An 18,500-nucleotide genomic window follows, 5' to 3' on the forward strand; every position below is an offset into this window, starting at 1 on the left:
GGGAGGCTGGAGCGTCCCCACGCAGCATTGTAACTTCCCATCTGCCTACACCTAATGTGCTTGGAGAACACCTTGCCAAAGGCTCTGTCGAGGCAAGGATCACACCACAGAGAGCCGTATCAGCTGTCCACGTCTCTTCTGGGTCTTAGCACTGTTGGGGGAAAGTTTGTGGTGGTGGCATTTCTGAAAGCTGTTGGTTTATAGCTGCAATGTCGATGTAAAGGGTCCTGTGGGCACACCTTTTACTGATGTGTTTCAGGTGACCTAGTCACTTTGACTGGTAGTTACCTCCTTCCAGAGTCACATGCAGCCACATTGATGGCGCTCGTTCACAGGCCCCAAGGACCTCTTGTCTGATCGCTGCGTCCTCTCCTGCCCATCGATGGACTTGGTGACATGTCTTCTGGACTTCCGACTCAATCTTACCTCCAACAGAAGCATCGTCCCTCGCCTTGCGGCCTCTCTGGCAGCCTGTGCACAGCTGAGTGCCCTAGGTAGGGATGCCTTCATCGTCAGGTCTGTCTTACTGGCTAGAAGGCAGCAGTCAAGCTTCTGATATTTCTGGTCTGCTCTTTGCAGCTGCCAGTCACAGAATGTGGGCCCTTCAAAGACTGAGGAAGTTGCTCACAACGGAATTTGGGCAGTCGATTAATATAAACAGGCTGCTTGGAGAAAATGATGGGGAGACAAGAACTTTGGTAAGGAGCACTGTAGTACAGTTTCTAGATATTGGACATTAAAATGTTCCATTATCACGTAAGCCAATAAATCAGTGAGTAGAGTTGGGAAATTTCCCGTGGGCATAGGGGGCTTTGTCACATCCAGTCTTTTTCCTAAATTGCTGTGTATATTGAGTTCATACTGACATTGGTTTTTTAAAAAAATGAGTGTGTTAATAGGTCTGAATGTGGGATGGCGTTTGTTGGACTTTGTGACTATCTGATTGGCCACACCCCGTGCAGTGTGTGGTCTAAGGTAGTTCCTTGTGCCTTCATCCATTGGGACCAACAGGAACTGCTCCCAGCGGGGGTGGTTTCCTGAGAGTGGCTTTGCTGAAATCAAGGTCAGGCACTGAGACAGACATCTACTTGAGAATTTCAATAAGCTTTTTTTTTTTGTTTTTATTTTTTATTAGTACACGTTTGCTGTACGTAAGGATTGCGTTACTCATGGGGAGTTGGTGTGTGTACCTAACGTGTTTTAATTCTGTTTTCATGCCCTTCTCCTCCCCCCAGTAAGCATCTTTTAAGGGGGAACAGTACTAAAATAATGACACTTTAGCTCATGAGAAGAAAACAGACCGGGAAACGCACCTGCATTTTGGATTCTGCAATAGCATTTTGTCTCACTGTGTTGAAGAGTTTTACAGGCAGTGCCCTTGCTGCGCTGGTGAAGGGGCTTCCAGAAGCTTTGCAGAGGCAGTTTGAGTATGAAGATCCTGTTGTGAGGGGTGGCAAGCAGCTGCTCCACAGCCCGTTCTTTAAGGTAATGCTTGATTTTTACGGTGCTGGGAGAGCCATTGAGGACTGTTCATGGTGCTGGGTTCTAGACCTCTTTGAAGGCAGATGTTGGATATCGCTGGAATTGAATATTTAAAAAGGCTCAATAAGCTGGGCCTGCTGGTGGACACCTGTAATCCCAGCACTTGGGAGGCTGAGGCAGGAGATCATTGCAAGTTCAAGACCAGCCTGGGCTGCGAAGTGAGCTCAAGGACAGCCTGCACTGTATAGTGAGACGCTACCTCAAAAAGACAAAAAACCAAAAATTCAGTAAATGGTTTTGTGATCTAAGACTTTATAGTCTAAGCCATTATCTAAGTATTAGCATGCCTTGAAATGCATAAGTCCTGTTGCTGATTGACTTAGACAACAAGTACAGTATTGCAGCGGTTGTTGGATCTGAGGTCCTGTGCTTACAGTGCGAATCTAGGAACTGCTAGGACAATCACGTTACTGATGCAGTAGGAGGAGCTTCTGAACAAGCATCCCCATAAACCCTGGGATTGTGGCAGTGGCAAAGCAGAGTATTAGTGCGTTTCCCAGAGACACTGTTCTTTTCAATGTTTGGTGGCTGCAGGTACTCGTAGCTCTTGCTTGTGACTTGGAACTTGATACTCTTCCTTGCTGTGCTGAGACGCACAAGTGGGCTTGGTTCCGACGGTACTGCATGGCCTCCCGTGTGGCTGTGGCCCTGGACAAGAGGACACCTTTGCCCCGTTTGTTTCTTGATGAGGTATTATTGTATGTTATTTTGGAATTACTTTTGTAGTACAGAAAGATTTTTAAAATTGAGATATAGTACAAAAAGATTCCAAAATTATGAGATATAAAGTACTTTGTTTTGCTAAGAAATACCATAAAGAAAAAAAAACCACATTAAGTGAAAATAAGTGAACTAACACTATGAATTTCAATTAAAGTTTGTTTTTAGTAAACTAATGATATAATGATAACATCAGTTTTTAATATCTAAGACTTGATGTAATATACTGATTTTACTTAGCAGATATAAAATCATAATGTTAATGTTGGCATCCCTTCATAATTGCCTAGGCAGGAATTCTTCCTATCTTCACCTCTTAATATTTATTTGTCTTATTCTGGACAGAAATGTTTGATTCATAATCTAATTATAATGTTTTCTAGGTGGCTAAAAAAATTCGTGAGTTAATGGCAGACAGTGAAAACATGGACGTTCTCCATGAGAATCATGACATTTTTAAAAGAGAGCAAGATGAACAACTTGTGCAGTGGATGAACAGGTAATTGTATCAGAAACAAGAAATAATGTGGAGTATGAAAGGAGGAGATGAATGCGCAGTTCTTTCTGATGTCCAGTGTTCTCTTAATGTCTGTTGTAGGAGACCAGATGACTGGACTCTTTCTGCTGGTGGTAGTGGAACCATTTATGGATGGGGTCATAATCATAGGGGGCAGCTGGGAGGCATCGAAGGTGCAAAAGTTAAAGTTCCCACTCCTTGTGAAGCTCTGGCAACTCTCAGGCCCATACAGTTGATTGGAGGAGAACAAACACTTTTTGCTGTGACAGCTGATGGCAAGGTAACGATACATTTTTGGTATGAGACTGTCTTAAAGACCAAGACAATTATGGCTAGGTGTTTTGTTTGATTCTTGTGCATGTAAGTGATATGTGCTGAAGTACTACCACAAATTAACAGTACTTTTGATACTGCTGGAAGCAATTATAGTTCTAAATATTTCTGTATAATCTTTAGATGTAGTTCCTCATTTTAAATATTTTTTATTCTGAAGTACATCGTTTATACAAAAGCTTTGGAATTTTTGTTTGCATATCATTATTAAGATGTATTCTTTCAAACAGAAGACATTATGGTAGATATCCTGTTATCTTCCTTTGAAATCTGTGTCACTTACATTGTTTTCTTCTGATCTACTTCGTTCTGTTTTGTTACATTTAGTTTTACCCTCTTTAAAATAAAAAAAATGCTTGTAAATGCTGTCTTTTTAAAAAGTACACAGGTTGATGTGTAAAGCTAACTGATGTTTTTGAATGCACTTTATTTATTTGTTTATTTTTTTGAAACCAGGGATCGAATTCACAGCCTTGCGCTTGCCAGGCAGGCGCTTTTGCTGCTGAGCTAAATCTCTGGCCTGTATGCACTTTAGGTCTGGTGCTTTATATAGATGTTTTGTATGTGTATGATTTTTATTTTGAAGAGAATAAAGCCAATCAAAGCAAAACAATGTGACACAGGATTTCAAAACAAGGTAATAGGAAATCAGCAGTGGTTACTGTAATGCCTCTTACTGTCTTCAAATTAGCTGCTCATACCCTCACACATTGTAAAATCAAGCAAAACAGAACAGAATAGCACCAATAAAGACAAAACAATAAACGCAATACAGGACTTCAAAACAAGATAATAGTAAATCCAAAATGGCTACCATAATATATCTCGTTATCTTTGTGATAGCTGCCCATACCATAATAAAATCGAACATGACAAAACAATAAAACCCAACCAAATAAAACAATGAAAATGACACAAGACTTTAAAACAAGATAATAGGGAACTGGCAATGGCCACCACCTTCAGAAGGAAGGCCCACTAGATGCTCTACTGCATATTGTTGTCCTCTGACTAGATGATCAGATTGTGGGCTTTGGGCCTGAAAAGTCAGTGAAACCCTAAACACCACAGCATAAAGTTGTATTTTACCTCAGTAGCTCTCCTCTCAGCCTGCATTTCAGATCAGCTGGTTGCTTACAGGCAGGGGGGACATGGACGGACATTGGTTCTTGTCTTCTATCCATGCACCAGAAGGGGCTGGCATCTGGTTCATCTGGTTCTTCTCCCAGCGGCCTGTGCCTGGTGCCACCTCACAGGAAGGAGGGAAAGAAGGAAGGGAGGGAGGGAGGGCTTTAGCTTCTTGTTCCTCCACAGTCTGCGACTGGTGCTAACTCACAGGAACGGGCTGTGAGTCCTCTTGGCAGTTGCTCATGGTGCTGACTCACAGGAGGGGCTTGGCTTCTTGTTGGCTGCTGCTTCTCCTCTCCTCACAATCTTTATCTACTATTATGTTAAATCTGTTTTCTTTCTAATGTGCTATAAGTTTTTAAAAATACTTATTTAGAGAGAGCCATATCTGCAAATAAGTTTTGTTTCCATTTTTCCTGGTTTAACTCATGCACTCTTCCTTTTGGGTGGGTGAAAGGAGATGAGTCTTGCTGGTTGGGAGGTGTAGAGTTGGGACACAAAGCACAGTGGTGAGACAGTCTGCACAGTTTTTATTGGATGAAGGGTATTTCTGTGCATGAATGGATGAATAGGAATATCCTTATGTTTATGTTCGTGAATAGGTGCTGATTTTCATCAAACCCTGCAGTTTTTGAAATGTTACTTTACAAATATCTTTTAGTGGATTAATAAAGTGAATTAGTGAGGGATTTTCTCATATTAAACAAGCTTGCCTTCTTTGGATAAACTCAGCTTCATCAGGCTGTATGTATTTTTGGTTTGTATTTGTGAATATTTTGCTTAGGATTTGGGGGAGATCCATATTCATGGATGAGACATCTTCATCTAATGTTCCTGTCTTATAGACACCTTGTCTAGTTGTGGTACTATGTTATCTGTTTAACTTTAAAAGATCAGAATCTCACAGTTATTCTGTGATTCTTGAGGTAGAGTAGCTTCGTCCCCCAGCTCAGTCTCTCACCAGGCTGTAGTCATCTGAAGGCTGTGCAGGGCAAGAGTCATTTCTTGGGAACTGTTGGGCTGTGGCCTTGATCCCTCCTTTGGCTTGGGTTTTGCCATGAGCCATTAGAACATCCCATAACAGGCAGCTGCCTTCATCAGCACAAGCACAGGACGGGGAGGAAAATGTGGAAGCAGGATGGAAACTCCTGGACTGCTCTGAGCAGAAGTGGTGCTGCACCACTGGTAACATACCGTGTTCCTTAGGAGCAAGTTTTAAGGTGCAGCCCACGTTCAGAGAGGGGGCTGCGGGCCTGGAGGCAGGGGTCACTGGGAACTGTGCTCAGGGCCCACTCCTGCCACCATGGAAAGGTGGGGTTAGCTTCAAAAGGGGGCTGAAGTATATCTCTCTTTATCTTTCAGTTAATTTCCCTGGCGGTTTTAACATGCAGACTTAAAATCTGAAGTTAGCATTTCTTTCACCTTCCTCCCAGATAGTAAAAGCACTACCTTTGTTGTCCGTTGACTCTGACCTAGTCCCCTCTCCCGGACAGTTCTGCTGCTGGCACCTTATGGAGACCATGTTCCCCGCGGATGTGTACAGATGCTATCCGTATGTGCTCACTGCTTGTCGTACATCTCTGCACTCCCTTTTCTCTCTTACTTTTAAGCACATCTCTTTCAATATCCTTTAGTAAGGTTCTTTTGTTGGTTAAATCTGTAGTTATTTTTGTTTAAATACTTAAAAATACCTTTCTTTTCTCCTCATTTTAGGGTAGGATTGGCAAACATTTTCGGTGAAGGGTATGACAGTGTTTCCAGCTTTGTGAGCTGTGTGGTGAAAGCAACTGTGTACACACTGTACCTGAGTAGAGGTGGCTGGTTCCAGTCGAACTTGTTCCAGTCGAACAGACAAGGAACCTAATTTTGCCTTTGGGCTCTGAACTTGCCCACCCCTGTTCTAGTGGTCAAATTTTCAGTTGACAATTATTTTCAGTTAGTCTGTTAGAGGTTTTATTTTGTGTTTTGGCTTCCATTGTTATTGATGGGATATTAACAGTCAGACTGACGTTTACTCAAATGAAAAGTCTTTGGCTGCTTTTAAAATCTTTCTTTGATGATGAACAGTTTCACTACTGTGTGTGTGTGTATGTTTAGATACTAGTTTCTCTTTATTTTTGTCAAGTTTTTATTTATTTATTTTGGCCAGGGTGCTCTCAGAATTTGTCTCTTAACAATTCTGATAGGTGCTTAGATGTTATTTTTTCAAATATTAGCTTCTTCCAGATTTTCTGTGTGATCTTACTTATAACTGATCTTAGTAGTAAGGTTTTTCCTTTGTATTTTGGAGAGCTTTTGTTTGTGTTTCCTCTTGGCTTTGTCTTTCTCCAGTATATGCTGGGTAATTTCTTTAGATTGGTCTTTCAGATCACTAATTGTCTTGCTGTTCAATAATCTGAGATTTGGATTTCAGTTTATTTTTTAATTTCTAATAGTCATGTAATTCTTTTCTTTTATTTTTAGAGCTTTGGTAGAGCATGTGCATATTAGTCAGCTTTCTGACACTGGAATGAAATTCCTGAGATAGTTACCTCTGAGAGAAAAGGTTAGGATCATAGTTTAGATCTCCTCAAGATCAGATACACCCATTGCTCAGGGCCTCCAGGGTACCAGATGGCAGTGGTAGAGGGCATGTGGTGAAGCAGACTGCTTTCTGGAATAAGAAGGTGAGCCATGGGGCAGAGTCCCCCAGCTCCCTGCAGGGGCCTTCCACTGGCCTCGCCACTTTCCAGTGGTGGGGGACACTCAGTCAGTTACAGCAGTGTGTGCAGTCTTGCACTTTCTTGTGATTCTTAAACATTTTAAATCTAATCACTATGGTAAAATGTCTAAGTTGGATATGGTGGCACATACCCGTAACCATAGCTACTTAGGAGGCTGCAATCTCGAGGCCAGGTGGGGCAGTGTAATGTCCCCTCTTTGAGAATGAAAAGTAAAAAAGGACTAGAGATACAGCTTGGTGTAGAACACGCTGGGTTCATCTTAATAGTTGCCTGCCAAGAAGGCTAGAGGACTGATTAGCTCTGTTAATTATTAAACATAGGAATATTAAGATGAGAGTCTGATGTTGCCTCCCTCCTGCCTTCTCATTGTAGCTGTATGCCACTGGCTACGGTGCTGGTGGCAGACTAGGGATTGGAGGAACAGAGTCAGTGTCTACCCCAACGCTGCTGGAGTCCATTCAGCACGTGTTCATTAAGAAGGTGGCTGTGAACTCTGGAGGAAAGCACTGCCTTGCCCTGTCTTCAGAAGGGGAAGTTTACTCCTGGGGTGAGGCAGAAGACGGGAAGCTGGGGCATGGCAACAGAAGGTACTGTATGAAAGCACATTGTCAGTATTACATTTTCTTTTTTTTTAAATGTTGGTCTGACATATTGGCACCCTATTTTTCAGAACAACATTTACATAATTACTCAAGTAATGCTAATGATTTACTTGCCAGGAGCAGGTTGACATTTCCATCTGTAGATTTGCCTATGAATACTATTTTAGGAGAAGAAAAAGTCAGTGCTGAGTTTTTTATTTATGTATGTTAAGCTAAGCTTCTTTGTCCTTCTCCCCAAATGATCCATTAATTCGCATTTAAGATTTTGTGTGATATGCATGATACTAAAACTGTAAATACATAGGAAATCACAGGAGCATGGGGGGAAAGGTATACAAATGATACCAGTTTCTAAATAAACGAACCAAACCTACTTGTTTTAAAAAAATCAGTAGCAACTGCCAACCAAGTTAGAGTAACAGAGACCTTTTTTAATCTTAGAAATAACTAAACAGACAAAATACAAACAGTTCTAAAGACATTGTGTATCAGGCAGCAGAGTACAGTGTGCCCTGAGAAATGGGAAACAGACGACTAGTTCAGACAGTTTTCCAGGGGCACTTGCGGTAGCACAGGATGAAGAAGCACAGGTCCTGAAAGGCTCCATAGTGGGACAGACTGGAGGTTCAGGGACATCAGTGCATCTGGAGTGCAGAGCACCAGAAGGGAGAGAGCTGGCCAAAGACAGAAGAAACTCAGACACCTGCAAAGCCAAATACCGTAACACCTGTGTGAGGTCAAGGGACAAACTCCGCAAGAGGGTTAGAACAGTCCCCAGAGCACAGCTAGGAAATGAGATGAAGCTCCTAATTCAGGCCCTTAGAGTGCTGAGAACCATGTTGCCTAACCCTAGGGAAAATATTCACACACATTCATTGTTGCTATGGTCACCATCACTAAAGCATAAAAACATGACCTGACACAATTGTTCATAAATGAAATATTACAGAAATCAAAGCTCAAGAATATTTTTGTGACTTTAAACAAGTCAGTCTCCTAGTAGGTAAACTTTACAATACCTATATGCATTAAAAAATTACCAGCATACAAAAAAACAGAACACAACTCCTATGAAAAGAAAAATTAATTGAAAGTGACTCAGAAATGATACAGTGGTTGCTAATAACTTTATTAAAACAAGTATTGTAACCACATGTTGAATCTTTAAGAAGTTAGAAAGAAACTTGAACATGTTAGGTAGAGCCAGGAGAATACATGAATACCCAAATCCAAACTTTAAAGTGTGGGTGGCATGTGCTTGGTGGGAGAGAACATGAAGGCACCGCAGTAGACACTGTGCAGAGTGATGCCCAGAGAGGAGGTGCACACAGGTGGGCGGGACACCAGTGAACTGTGGGAACCCTCAGCTGGCCTACTGTGAGCACAGCTGGAGTCCCCAAGGGAGGGAGATAGGGTGGGGAGTTAGAAGAAATAATGACTGAAAAACTTCCTAAATTGGTGAAAACTACATTCACATATTCAAGAAACTTACAGACCCTAAATGGAAAAAACACTGGGGGAAGAAGTAAAGCACCAAGGTAAAATAAATAGCGAAAATAGTCTGGAAAAACATCTGTGGTTTGGGGCGGGAGGGGAGTGGACAGAGTAAGCTGTTGTAGGCTAATGGTGTGCTGCACACACAGAGCAACCACTGAAATAGCACAACAGAGTTAGTAAAATCCTAATATGTAAGCTGTTAATCCAAGAGGAAGCAGGATAGGAGAGGAGGTGGCTAAGAACAGGTAAAACAAATAGAAAACAAACATGGATTGAAATCCACATATATTAATAATATCAAATGAAATGCTGTAAACACAGAAGTCAGATTGCCAGAATGGAAACACAAAATCAATCAGTAGGTTGCCTGCAGTGATTCTGCTGATAGTGCTTTAAATAGAGAGGTATAAATACTGGTGCACCGAAATAAAAAAGATGAAAAAATATATGCCATAGTAACACTAATTAAAAGAAACTGGAATACCTGTGTTAATGCCGTACAAAGTAGGTTACACAGAAAAGAATATTGAGAGGGATTATAAGAAGGCAGCTTATTATGGTGCTGCCTCTTATAATCAAGGAGACATGAGAGTTAAACAAATGTTCATTTCAACATTTCAAATACATGAAATTTTTTAAAGTGCTGCAAGTGCAAGGAAAAAATAAAAGTCAGATTTTAATTCCCTTTTCATAATTGATAAAACAGATAGATAAAAAAGTGTGTAAGGGGTAGAAGTTTTGAATATCTGTATCAACTATCTCAACATTTTTAGAACACTGCAAGCTAAAAGTACATTCTTTCCTGTGTATCTGGAAGTCTAGCAGTGTAAACTGTGATGTGGACCATAATGCAAATCTTGTACACCAAAAAGATTCAAGTTAGGCAAAGTACATTCTCTCTTCACATGGGAATTAAATTAGGAATCAGCAATAAACACTTCTAGAAAAAAACTTAAAAATAAACTGATGGGTCAAAAAATGGATCAGAATAAATTAGAATTAATTTTGAACAGTGAAAATGAAAATAGCATATAAAAACTTGTAAGATCCACTGAAAGCATTAGCTAGCAGTAAATTTGAATATGAAACACTTATTACTACTATCGTAATTGAGTTTTTAGGCAGAATTTCACTGTGAAGCTCAGACTGGCCTTGAACTTACTGTGTGCCCCAAGCTGACCTGGACCTTGGTGACCATCCTCCTGCCTCAGCCTCCCAAGTGCTGGGATTACAGGCATGCATCACAGTGCCTGGTAAAATATTTATTTATTGGGTCATTCATACATATATACAGACATAGCAGGAATCAAACTCAGGACCTTGTGCTTGCCAGCTTGTGCCACTGAACTATATCCCAGATTTTCAGGCACATATTTAAAACTGAAAACACCATGACCTTAACACTCACTTTAAGATACTATTGTAAGAAGGACAGATAAACCCAAGTAAGCAGTAGAAAGAGAATAAGAAATATTAGAGGAGGAGTCCATGACAAAGCAGACCGAAAAAGGTTAGAGTAAATCAAAGGAATAAAATCTGATTCTTTGAGGTAAATATAATTTGCAAAGCCTCCATTTAGACTGACAAAAAGTATGTTATAAATTATGGGAGTTTTCATCATTACAGAGCATGCAGATATTAAAAGGTCACAAAATATAACAGCTTTGTGCGGACAGACTTGAATTTTTAGAGGAATTGGACAAACTCCTAAAAAGATACATGTTCTCTCAGAAAATTGAAAAAGAGGGAATGCCCTCAGATTAATTTGAAGGTAGCTCCACATTTTTGTTTTTTCAAAATCAAACCCAATTATTAGGAAAATACAGACCAACTTTTTCAAAGAGCATAGCTGTGCAAATTCTTGATTCTTAGAAATCAAGTCCAGCAGTATACAAAAGGGTAATACAGGGTGGCCAGGAAACTGCAGGTTTGATTCAACATTGAAAAATCAATCAGTGTAAAACAAATCACACGGTGTTTCAGTGGGTAAAGTGGGAAAAGCGTTTTGCAGATTCTGACTTTCTGATACAGTCCTTCAGCAGTGTAGGAATAGAAATGTATTTCCTTAGCCTGATGAAGACATCTCTGTTAAACCTTGACCTTTCCTTTCACTTAAGTAGCGTCAGACTTTGGAAGAGACAAGGATGTCTGTGGCCACTGCTTCCATTCAGTGTGTACTGCAGGCGTCCAGATTGTAAAGAGAATTACGGCTTTTTTTAATTTGCCGATAGTGTTATTTGTGTAGAGAATTGGATATAGCGCCAAAAACCTACTAGAACTAATGTTAGGTTAACGATTGCAGATGCATGATTCATACATAAGTCATCTGTATGTCTCAATACTTACTTCTGTGTAATCCGAAAGCAAAACTTAAAAATACCATTTATAATACTGTCCATTCATATTTGAAATTTTCATTGATAATTCTGACTCAAATAATAGGGGTGACCCATAAAGAGAACTCTACAAAATGGTAGTGACAGTACTTAAAAAAACATATCTACAATCATGGAGGAGTATTAGTGTACATGGATCAGAAGATTGAGCATTGTAATTTGTTATCTGCAGATGTCTAGACTCAGCACCTGCAAAGGTGTGTGTGACATAAAGCCTTATTTAAAGCTGCAGCAGCCACGACAATCTAGTGTTGGTACTATAGGAGAGAAATAGAGCAGTGGAGTAGAGCAGGGAGTCCAGAAACAGAGCCACAAGTACTAGTGAGATGGCTGTGGGAAACAATGGCGCAGCTTCCAGTAACGCACTTCCCAAGGGCAGAAGCAGCTCACTGGAGGAAAGACAGCCTTTTTCATGGTGGTTTTGAACAAGTGAAAAACCAGTAAGAACTGAGCTTGAATTTACTTCTTGTACCATATCTAAACATTAAGTCAGAATGAATAATAGTAATCAATGTAAAATTTAAAACTTAAAAACTTCTAGAAGAAAACATGACAGAAGACCATTGTACCCCTAGGTCAGACAAAGATTTTCAGATAGAACTCCAAACTATGATTCATTTTTAAAAAAATATGACCAATGGTATTTTATAAAAATGATGAACTGTTCTTTGAAAAGTATTTGAAGAGATTAAAAAGGAAGATACTTAAATTATATAATTTGACTAAATTTGATGCCCAAAATGTACAGAGTTTTCAAAACTTAGTATCAAGCTCATTGAGCCTGCTTGTCACACCATACACTAGTGACGCTCATGCTTTAAAACTTTGTAAATGAATCTTTGTTTCAGGAGAGGACCTGATAGTAAATATGTTAGACTTTGATGTTTTTAAAATAACCCTTTCAGGTAGGAAATTTGGGGTTCAGGTCTGCCCCGTCCTTAGGGGCTGGCTTGGTATTTACTTGGCTGGGAAAGTGTGTGTTAAGAGGTGGGCGCCGACTAAATGAGTAACACACAGGAAACCTTTTAATATGGTGAAAAGTATTTAAGGGTATAAGTGCCTTTCAGTTAGAGTTGGTGCCTTTTCTTGCAGTCCATGCGACCGTCCTCGTGTCATCGAGTCCCTGAGAGGAATTGAAGTGGTTGACGTGGCTGCAGGTGGAGCCCACAGTGCCTGCGTCACAGCAGCTGGAGACCTGTACACATGGGGCAAGGGCCGGTACGGCCGCCTGGGGCACAGCGACAGTGAGGACCAATTGAAGCCGAAGCTGGTGAGGAGTGACCGCAGGGGAAGGCCCAGGCCAGTCTCAGTGGCTGCTCGCTCGTGGTGTTGAACGGGCTGCTGGTGGGGGCTCTGCCATGATCATCCATCAGAAGTGCACCTCCTTCTGTATTCTTTCTAGTTTGGGGCTTGTGGTCATAGACTCATTATTTATAAGTAGGGTTCTTTCTGATGGAAATAAAAAACCATCTTGGCATGTGTTCCTTCCATGGGTCATTTAAATGTGGTGTATTTGAAATAACCTTTTGTTTGTAGTTCAACCCTTGGACAACATGAGTTTGAATCGTGTGAGTTCACTTAAATTGTAGAACTTTTTTAGGGGGTGATGGGTTGGAATTTAAAAAATGGTTCTCAGGAAAACTATATAACCTAGGCATAGCAAAAAAAAAAAAAAAAAAAACAGAAAAGATGTCATCAGTGCATAAGATACAGGTACACAGGAGTCTCTACTATCATTTACTGCCATGAAATGTAGACAAGTCTTTTATGAAAAGTAAAAATTTAGGGCCACAGATGTATCTCAGTGATAGAGCACTTGCTTAGCATGTTAATGTTTAGTGTCCTGGGTTTGATCACCAGCACTGCAAAAAAAGTTACAATTTATCAAAAAACTTACACTTTGAGACTATTCATGGAGCCATTTGAGGTGGAGAGAAGTATAAACAGACACCAAGATAGAGCATTCAGTCCTGACTCTGATATTGACTGTAGTATGCACTGTACTGCTGTGATAATTTTATAGTTAGCTTTTGCTATTACAGTGAGGATCTGTTTCAAACATGTGTTGTCAAGGTTCATAGTTCATTTGTCCTTTTAATTGTATCTCATAGTAAAAGGTGGTCAGTCTCTCATGGCTCTCATATCTTTTACTGTTTATAAAATATGTGTGATGTAAAAACACATTAACCATTTAAATTATAGTCAGGAGGGTTTGTATGACATCTGTCATCCCTTTGATTGCCAGGGTGGATGGGGCTGATCTGGCTGGCTAGGTAGGTGTCCTTCCTTCCTTTACTGCTCCGTGTGTGTCCTTCCCGAAGCTGTGCGCTTGGGGAGGACAACCACCCGGGAGAGGAGGACGGTCTGCTTGGTCAAGGGTGTGTGAGTAGTGTGTGGGTAGCTGTGCTGCCCTGCTGGAACTGTTGCAGTAAGGCTTCCGGTAACCAGCAGAGAATTGGTAGTTAAGTTTTTTGGGAATCAAAAATTATACGTGGTTTTTCAAAAACTCCTCTCATGTTGTTCAAGAGTTAACTTTGTGTGTGGGAAGTCCTGGTGTTTGAACCCAGGGTTCTTTCTGTTGGATTACATCCCTAGTCCTTTACATATTTTTAATTTTGAGACAGTCTTACTAAATTGCTAAGTTGCCCATGCTGGGCTTGAATTTGGAATCCTCCTACCTCAGTCTCCCTGAGTGCTGAAATTACAAGCATGCACCACCATCCCAGCTAGTAGATAAATTTAATGTTAAATACTACCTTGTACCTTGGAAAATACTTTGGCTTCTAGAAGCCTTGCTGTCTTTGCTGATAAGAGGCGTGAATGAGCAGCCTCCAAGATGGTACAGTGTTGGTTCGTACAGTTAGAGTTGTATAGATCAAATAGAAGAAAGTGTTTTCTGTTTTGTCTCTTACGATTATTAAAATTGCCTGGTTCTTTATAAAGGATTAAGTCACAAAGAAAGAGTGGCAGGCTGCAAAGCCTTTCATTTAAACACGCTCTTTGGGTGCGGTTGTCTAACCCTGGTCCCTTTCTTCCGAAGGTGGAGGTGCTGCAGGGCCACCGTGTGGTAGACATTGCCTGTGGGAGTGGTGATGCCCAGACCCTCTGCCTCACTGATGACGACACTGTCTGGTCCTGGGGGGATGGAGACTATGGCAAGCTTGGCAGAGGAGGCAGTGACGGCTGCAAAGTGCCCATGAAGGTATCTCCCGTTTCCATAGCCTTGGATCCACTTTTGCTTCTTCCCTCTGTGTGCTTCTTGGCACTTTTTAACTTCATCTTTATCTGCTTTGCAGAAAATATTTTGGCAGTCAGGTAAAAAGTGGACAGATGCCTGAAGGAATGAAGACATTTTAAGTACTGTGTGGGTCCTCCTGGGTAATGACCAGCCCCCTAGGATCCCGCAGAGCATCTGGTTTTATTTAGCGTGTAGGCCTGCCTGCCGGAGTAATAGGGTAACATGTTGTCCTAAGTCACTTCCGTTTACAGTGGCACACAGACGCCATGCCACATCTGGAGCTTGCTGGAAGGGTTGTGTCTGCCTAGGTGTCTTAGCCACTTCCTTATCACTGGGACAGAATATCTGAAGGTTTATTTTGGCTCACCATGTATCTTAAAGTCAGAAATGGTCAAAAGTGGTCAGAAATGACGCGGTAGAAGAGCTTGCCTCCGAGGAAAGCTGGTCACATCATAGTGGCCAGGAAGCCGAGGGAGGAAGGAGAGGCCAGGAGGGAGGTACACTCCAATGCTAAATTCCAGGGACTCACCTCGTCCCTACCAGCACATTTAGTTGTGGATTCACCAGTGGGCTGGTCTAATGATGAGGGTAGCACCCTGAATGGCCTCGTCATCTTCCACAAGCCCCACCTCTGCACACAGGCTTCCAGGGGACCTGCCAGATCCCAGCTAAGACCAGCGGCCCCCACAAGAAGCCAAGGGCAGAGGCTGTGTGGCACCCCAAGTCTGCAGGCTTGGGTTAGGGTTCATTGCATTGTCCCACATGGGCCAGTTGCCTAGGCCATGTGTTAGCTTTGCCAGACTGAATTTTGCCCTGGTAGGTGGCTGGTTGAGACGAAAACAATTGATGTGTTTGACGCACAGTGTGTGAGCGCTGCAAGTATAGTTGAGATCCAGAGCCTAGATTACAGGCACCAAGCAGAGAGCCCTGTGTGCTTAGGGACCACTTGAGTGGCAAAGAGCTGGCCTAACTTTTAGTTTTCCTTAGAGGGGCCAGTATAGTAGGTGTTGGCCACATGTATCTACAAATTTAAATCAGCTGAATTTAAATAAAATTAAAATTCCTATCTCTAGTTCCATTGATACGTTTAGTGGCTTCCCTTTCGTTTTCATCTAGTACAGGTATATGGTATCACATTACCAAGGGTTTCCATGTTTATGAAAAATTGTTCTGTGTGTACTTTCTTTGCTGAGGAAGACTTGATAGGGTGGCCTCACACTTTCAGAGACTGAGACACTGAGCATTGCGTGGGCTGGATGAGGACATAACCAGCCATGGTGATGGGCCCGGTGATGGGGAGAGACTAAGAGTGTATTTAGTTTAAGTTTGAAATTAAACACAAGGTGGGGCTGGGGGTTTAGCTCAGCGGCATAAGCACCTGCCTTGCAAGCAGGTGGTCGTGAGTTCAATCCCTGGAACTGATAAAAAATTAAAGAAAAAAAAAAAGAAATTAAACACAAGGACAAAAGTATTAGGGTACGCACAGAGAAAACAGGAGCACAGTTGATTGGGTAGGGAGAGGTGACATGTAGGAAAGTGAGGTGTGGGGTGTGACGGGTTGGGCTCTCGGTACACTGGAGTAGAGGTGCAGGACAGGCTTTTGCTGCTGAGGGCACAGTAACTTCGGCTGACTGGACCAGGTGCTTCAGCCATCCCTCCTCTGTCACCTGTGGCCCCCTTCCTGTGCACCGTAGGGTCTGAGAGAGGACCAGAAAACGTGCTCCACTTCAGGCTTGGGGGAGATTGCAGCTTTCTTTGTGAAGTGTTCCCCTGTGCTGGGTTCTGTTGCCAGCATACCTTCCATCTGTCAGCTGTCCCTGTTCACTTCCTGAGGGTGCTTTGTTAAGTACAGTATGATTTTGAATTTTACTAAGTAGTATTATGGGTGCTGGTTTTTAGAGTTCCTATTGGATGTAGTGCAATCTCAGTGTGGTTGTAGTAGTCTGCAGTGATCTTGATGGAGTTCATCTAATTGGACCTTTCTCTCTCTAGATTGATTCTCTCACTGGCCTTGGAGTGGTTAAAGTGGAATGTGGGTCCCAGTTTTCTGTCGCTCTTACCAAATCTGGAGCTGTTTATACTTGGTAAGATTCGCACATTTAATCCCACCCAAATCATATTTTTAATCAAAGCTATATTAACTGCCTTTTCATAGAGTGGAGCATAACTTCTCTGCAGCAGGCTCTTTTGCACCCAGGCATTTAGGGCTTACACCAGGAGAGTGGCAAAGTGGAGACAAGATATCCTCTCTTTGTGTGCAGGGGCAAAGGTGATTATCACAGGCTGGGACATGGATCTGATGACCACGTTCGAAGACCTCGACAGGTCCAAGGACTTCAGGGGAAGAAAGTCATTGCCATTGCCACTGGCTCTTTGCACTGTGTGTGCTGCACAGAGGATGGTACGTGTGAGCCCCGCATGTTGGCACTAAGGGCTGTCAGTCTGTGAGGACTGTCTGGGCATGATTGTGTGGTAAATAGGGGAGCACTGTTCTAGGGGCTTGTGCTATGTGCTGAGGGCCCATCTGGTGGGCAGAGTTTAGGCCTTTATCTTCAGCTCTGGTGTTACACCTGTGAACCATTACGGGGGTGTAAGCAAAGAGCTAATTTAGCTGGCCACAGCGTGGTCCTCAGCTGGGATCTGGGTCCTGGGCCTGTCTCCATTGTGCTGGGTAGACTGTGATTCTGCTGAAACCTGCAGTCCACTGGATTATTAGTCTATTAAAAATAGGTTGTAGTAAACATGAGTATGCTGGTGTCCCTATAGTTGCTGACTGAGTCTTTCAGGACTATATCAAGAAATGATACAGATGGACCAAGTGGTAGCTCTATTTTGAGTTTCTCCAGGAACCTCCATACTGATTTCTCTAATGATTATAACTTACATTTCCACAACAGTGTAGTAATGTTGCCGTCCCCCAGGCATTCTCAGCACATTTATTGTTTACATTCTCAGTGATAGCCATCCTGACTGGAGTGAGATGGGATGTCAGTTTTGATTTGCATTTCCTTGATGGCTAAAGATGTTGAAGTACTTTCATGTACTTAATGTATGTTCTGCTGTTTGTATTTCTTCTGAGAAGTGTCTGTTCATTGGCCCATTATTAATTTGATTAATTGTTTTTTTGTAAGTTATTTTTTAGTTCCTGATATATTCTGGCATTGATCTCTGTCAAGAGTAGCTGGCAAAGATTTTCTCCCATTCCGTAGGTCTTCACTTTGTCAGTTACCATTTCCTTTGCTGTGTAAAAGCTTTGTCATTGGTGTAGTCCGCTTTGTCAACTCTGTTATTTCTTGTGCTGTTGGAGTCCGATTGAGAAGGTCTTTGCCTATGCTTACGATTTCAAGTTGCGGGGCTAAAGCAGGATTGCCAAGAGTTTAAGGCCAGCCAGAGCGACATAGTAAATTCAAGGCCAGCCTGGTCCCTGTGTTTTCTTCTAGCAGTTTCCTAGTTTCAGGCTTTATGCTTAGGTCTTTCATCCATTTTGAAGTGATTTGTGTAGTACCTGAGAGATGGGGTCCATTTCAACTTTTACATGTAGGTTTCCAGTTTCTCAGCATCCCCTGTTGAAGGGGCTGTCCTTTCTCCACCATGTGTGTTTGACTCTTTTGTCCAGAATCAGATGGCCTTTGTTTGTTGTGTGGCTTGCTGCAATGTGCTCCATTCTAGCCCATTGGTCTGTGTGGCTGTTGGTGACTGTGGCTGGGCAGTGTGTTTTGAAGTCAGCCAGCACTGTCTTTTTTGCTCAGAATTTCTTTAGTCCTTGTGCTTCTGTTTCTGTATGAATTTTAGGAATTTTTTTTC

The 18,500-nt window shown here is 41.9% G+C and overlaps 1 protein-coding gene across 4 annotated transcripts in view; it reads left to right on the forward strand.

The window, feature by feature from the left end:
* Herc2 (HECT and RLD domain containing E3 ubiquitin protein ligase 2) overlaps nucleotides 1–18,500 on the forward strand; it is a 177,980-nt gene that overhangs the window by 140,494 nt on the left and 18,986 nt on the right. For all 4 annotated transcript variants that reach the window (XM_063249811.1, XM_063249813.1, XM_063249812.1 and 1 more), the window contains 11 exons: nucleotides 336–494; nucleotides 580–698; nucleotides 1,360–1,485; nucleotides 2,077–2,232; nucleotides 2,646–2,761; nucleotides 2,861–3,059; nucleotides 7,336–7,550; nucleotides 12,551–12,728; nucleotides 14,499–14,660; nucleotides 16,689–16,780; nucleotides 16,958–17,097. In XM_063249811.1, the coding sequence (XP_063105881.1) occupies nucleotides 336–494; nucleotides 580–698; nucleotides 1,360–1,485; nucleotides 2,077–2,232; nucleotides 2,646–2,761; nucleotides 2,861–3,059; nucleotides 7,336–7,550; nucleotides 12,551–12,728; nucleotides 14,499–14,660; nucleotides 16,689–16,780; nucleotides 16,958–17,097 (1,662 nt within the window). The remainder of the gene's footprint in view (nucleotides 1–335; nucleotides 495–579; nucleotides 699–1,359; nucleotides 1,486–2,076; nucleotides 2,233–2,645; nucleotides 2,762–2,860; nucleotides 3,060–7,335; nucleotides 7,551–12,550; nucleotides 12,729–14,498; nucleotides 14,661–16,688; nucleotides 16,781–16,957; nucleotides 17,098–18,500) is intronic.

Source organism: Cavia porcellus, unplaced genomic scaffold (assembly GCF_034190915.1).
Source record: "Cavia porcellus strain 051 isolate PalLab524CR breed Dunkin Hartley unplaced genomic scaffold, mCavPor4.1 scaffold_6, whole genome shotgun sequence".
Taxonomy (NCBI): domain Eukaryota; kingdom Metazoa; phylum Chordata; class Mammalia; order Rodentia; family Caviidae; genus Cavia; species Cavia porcellus.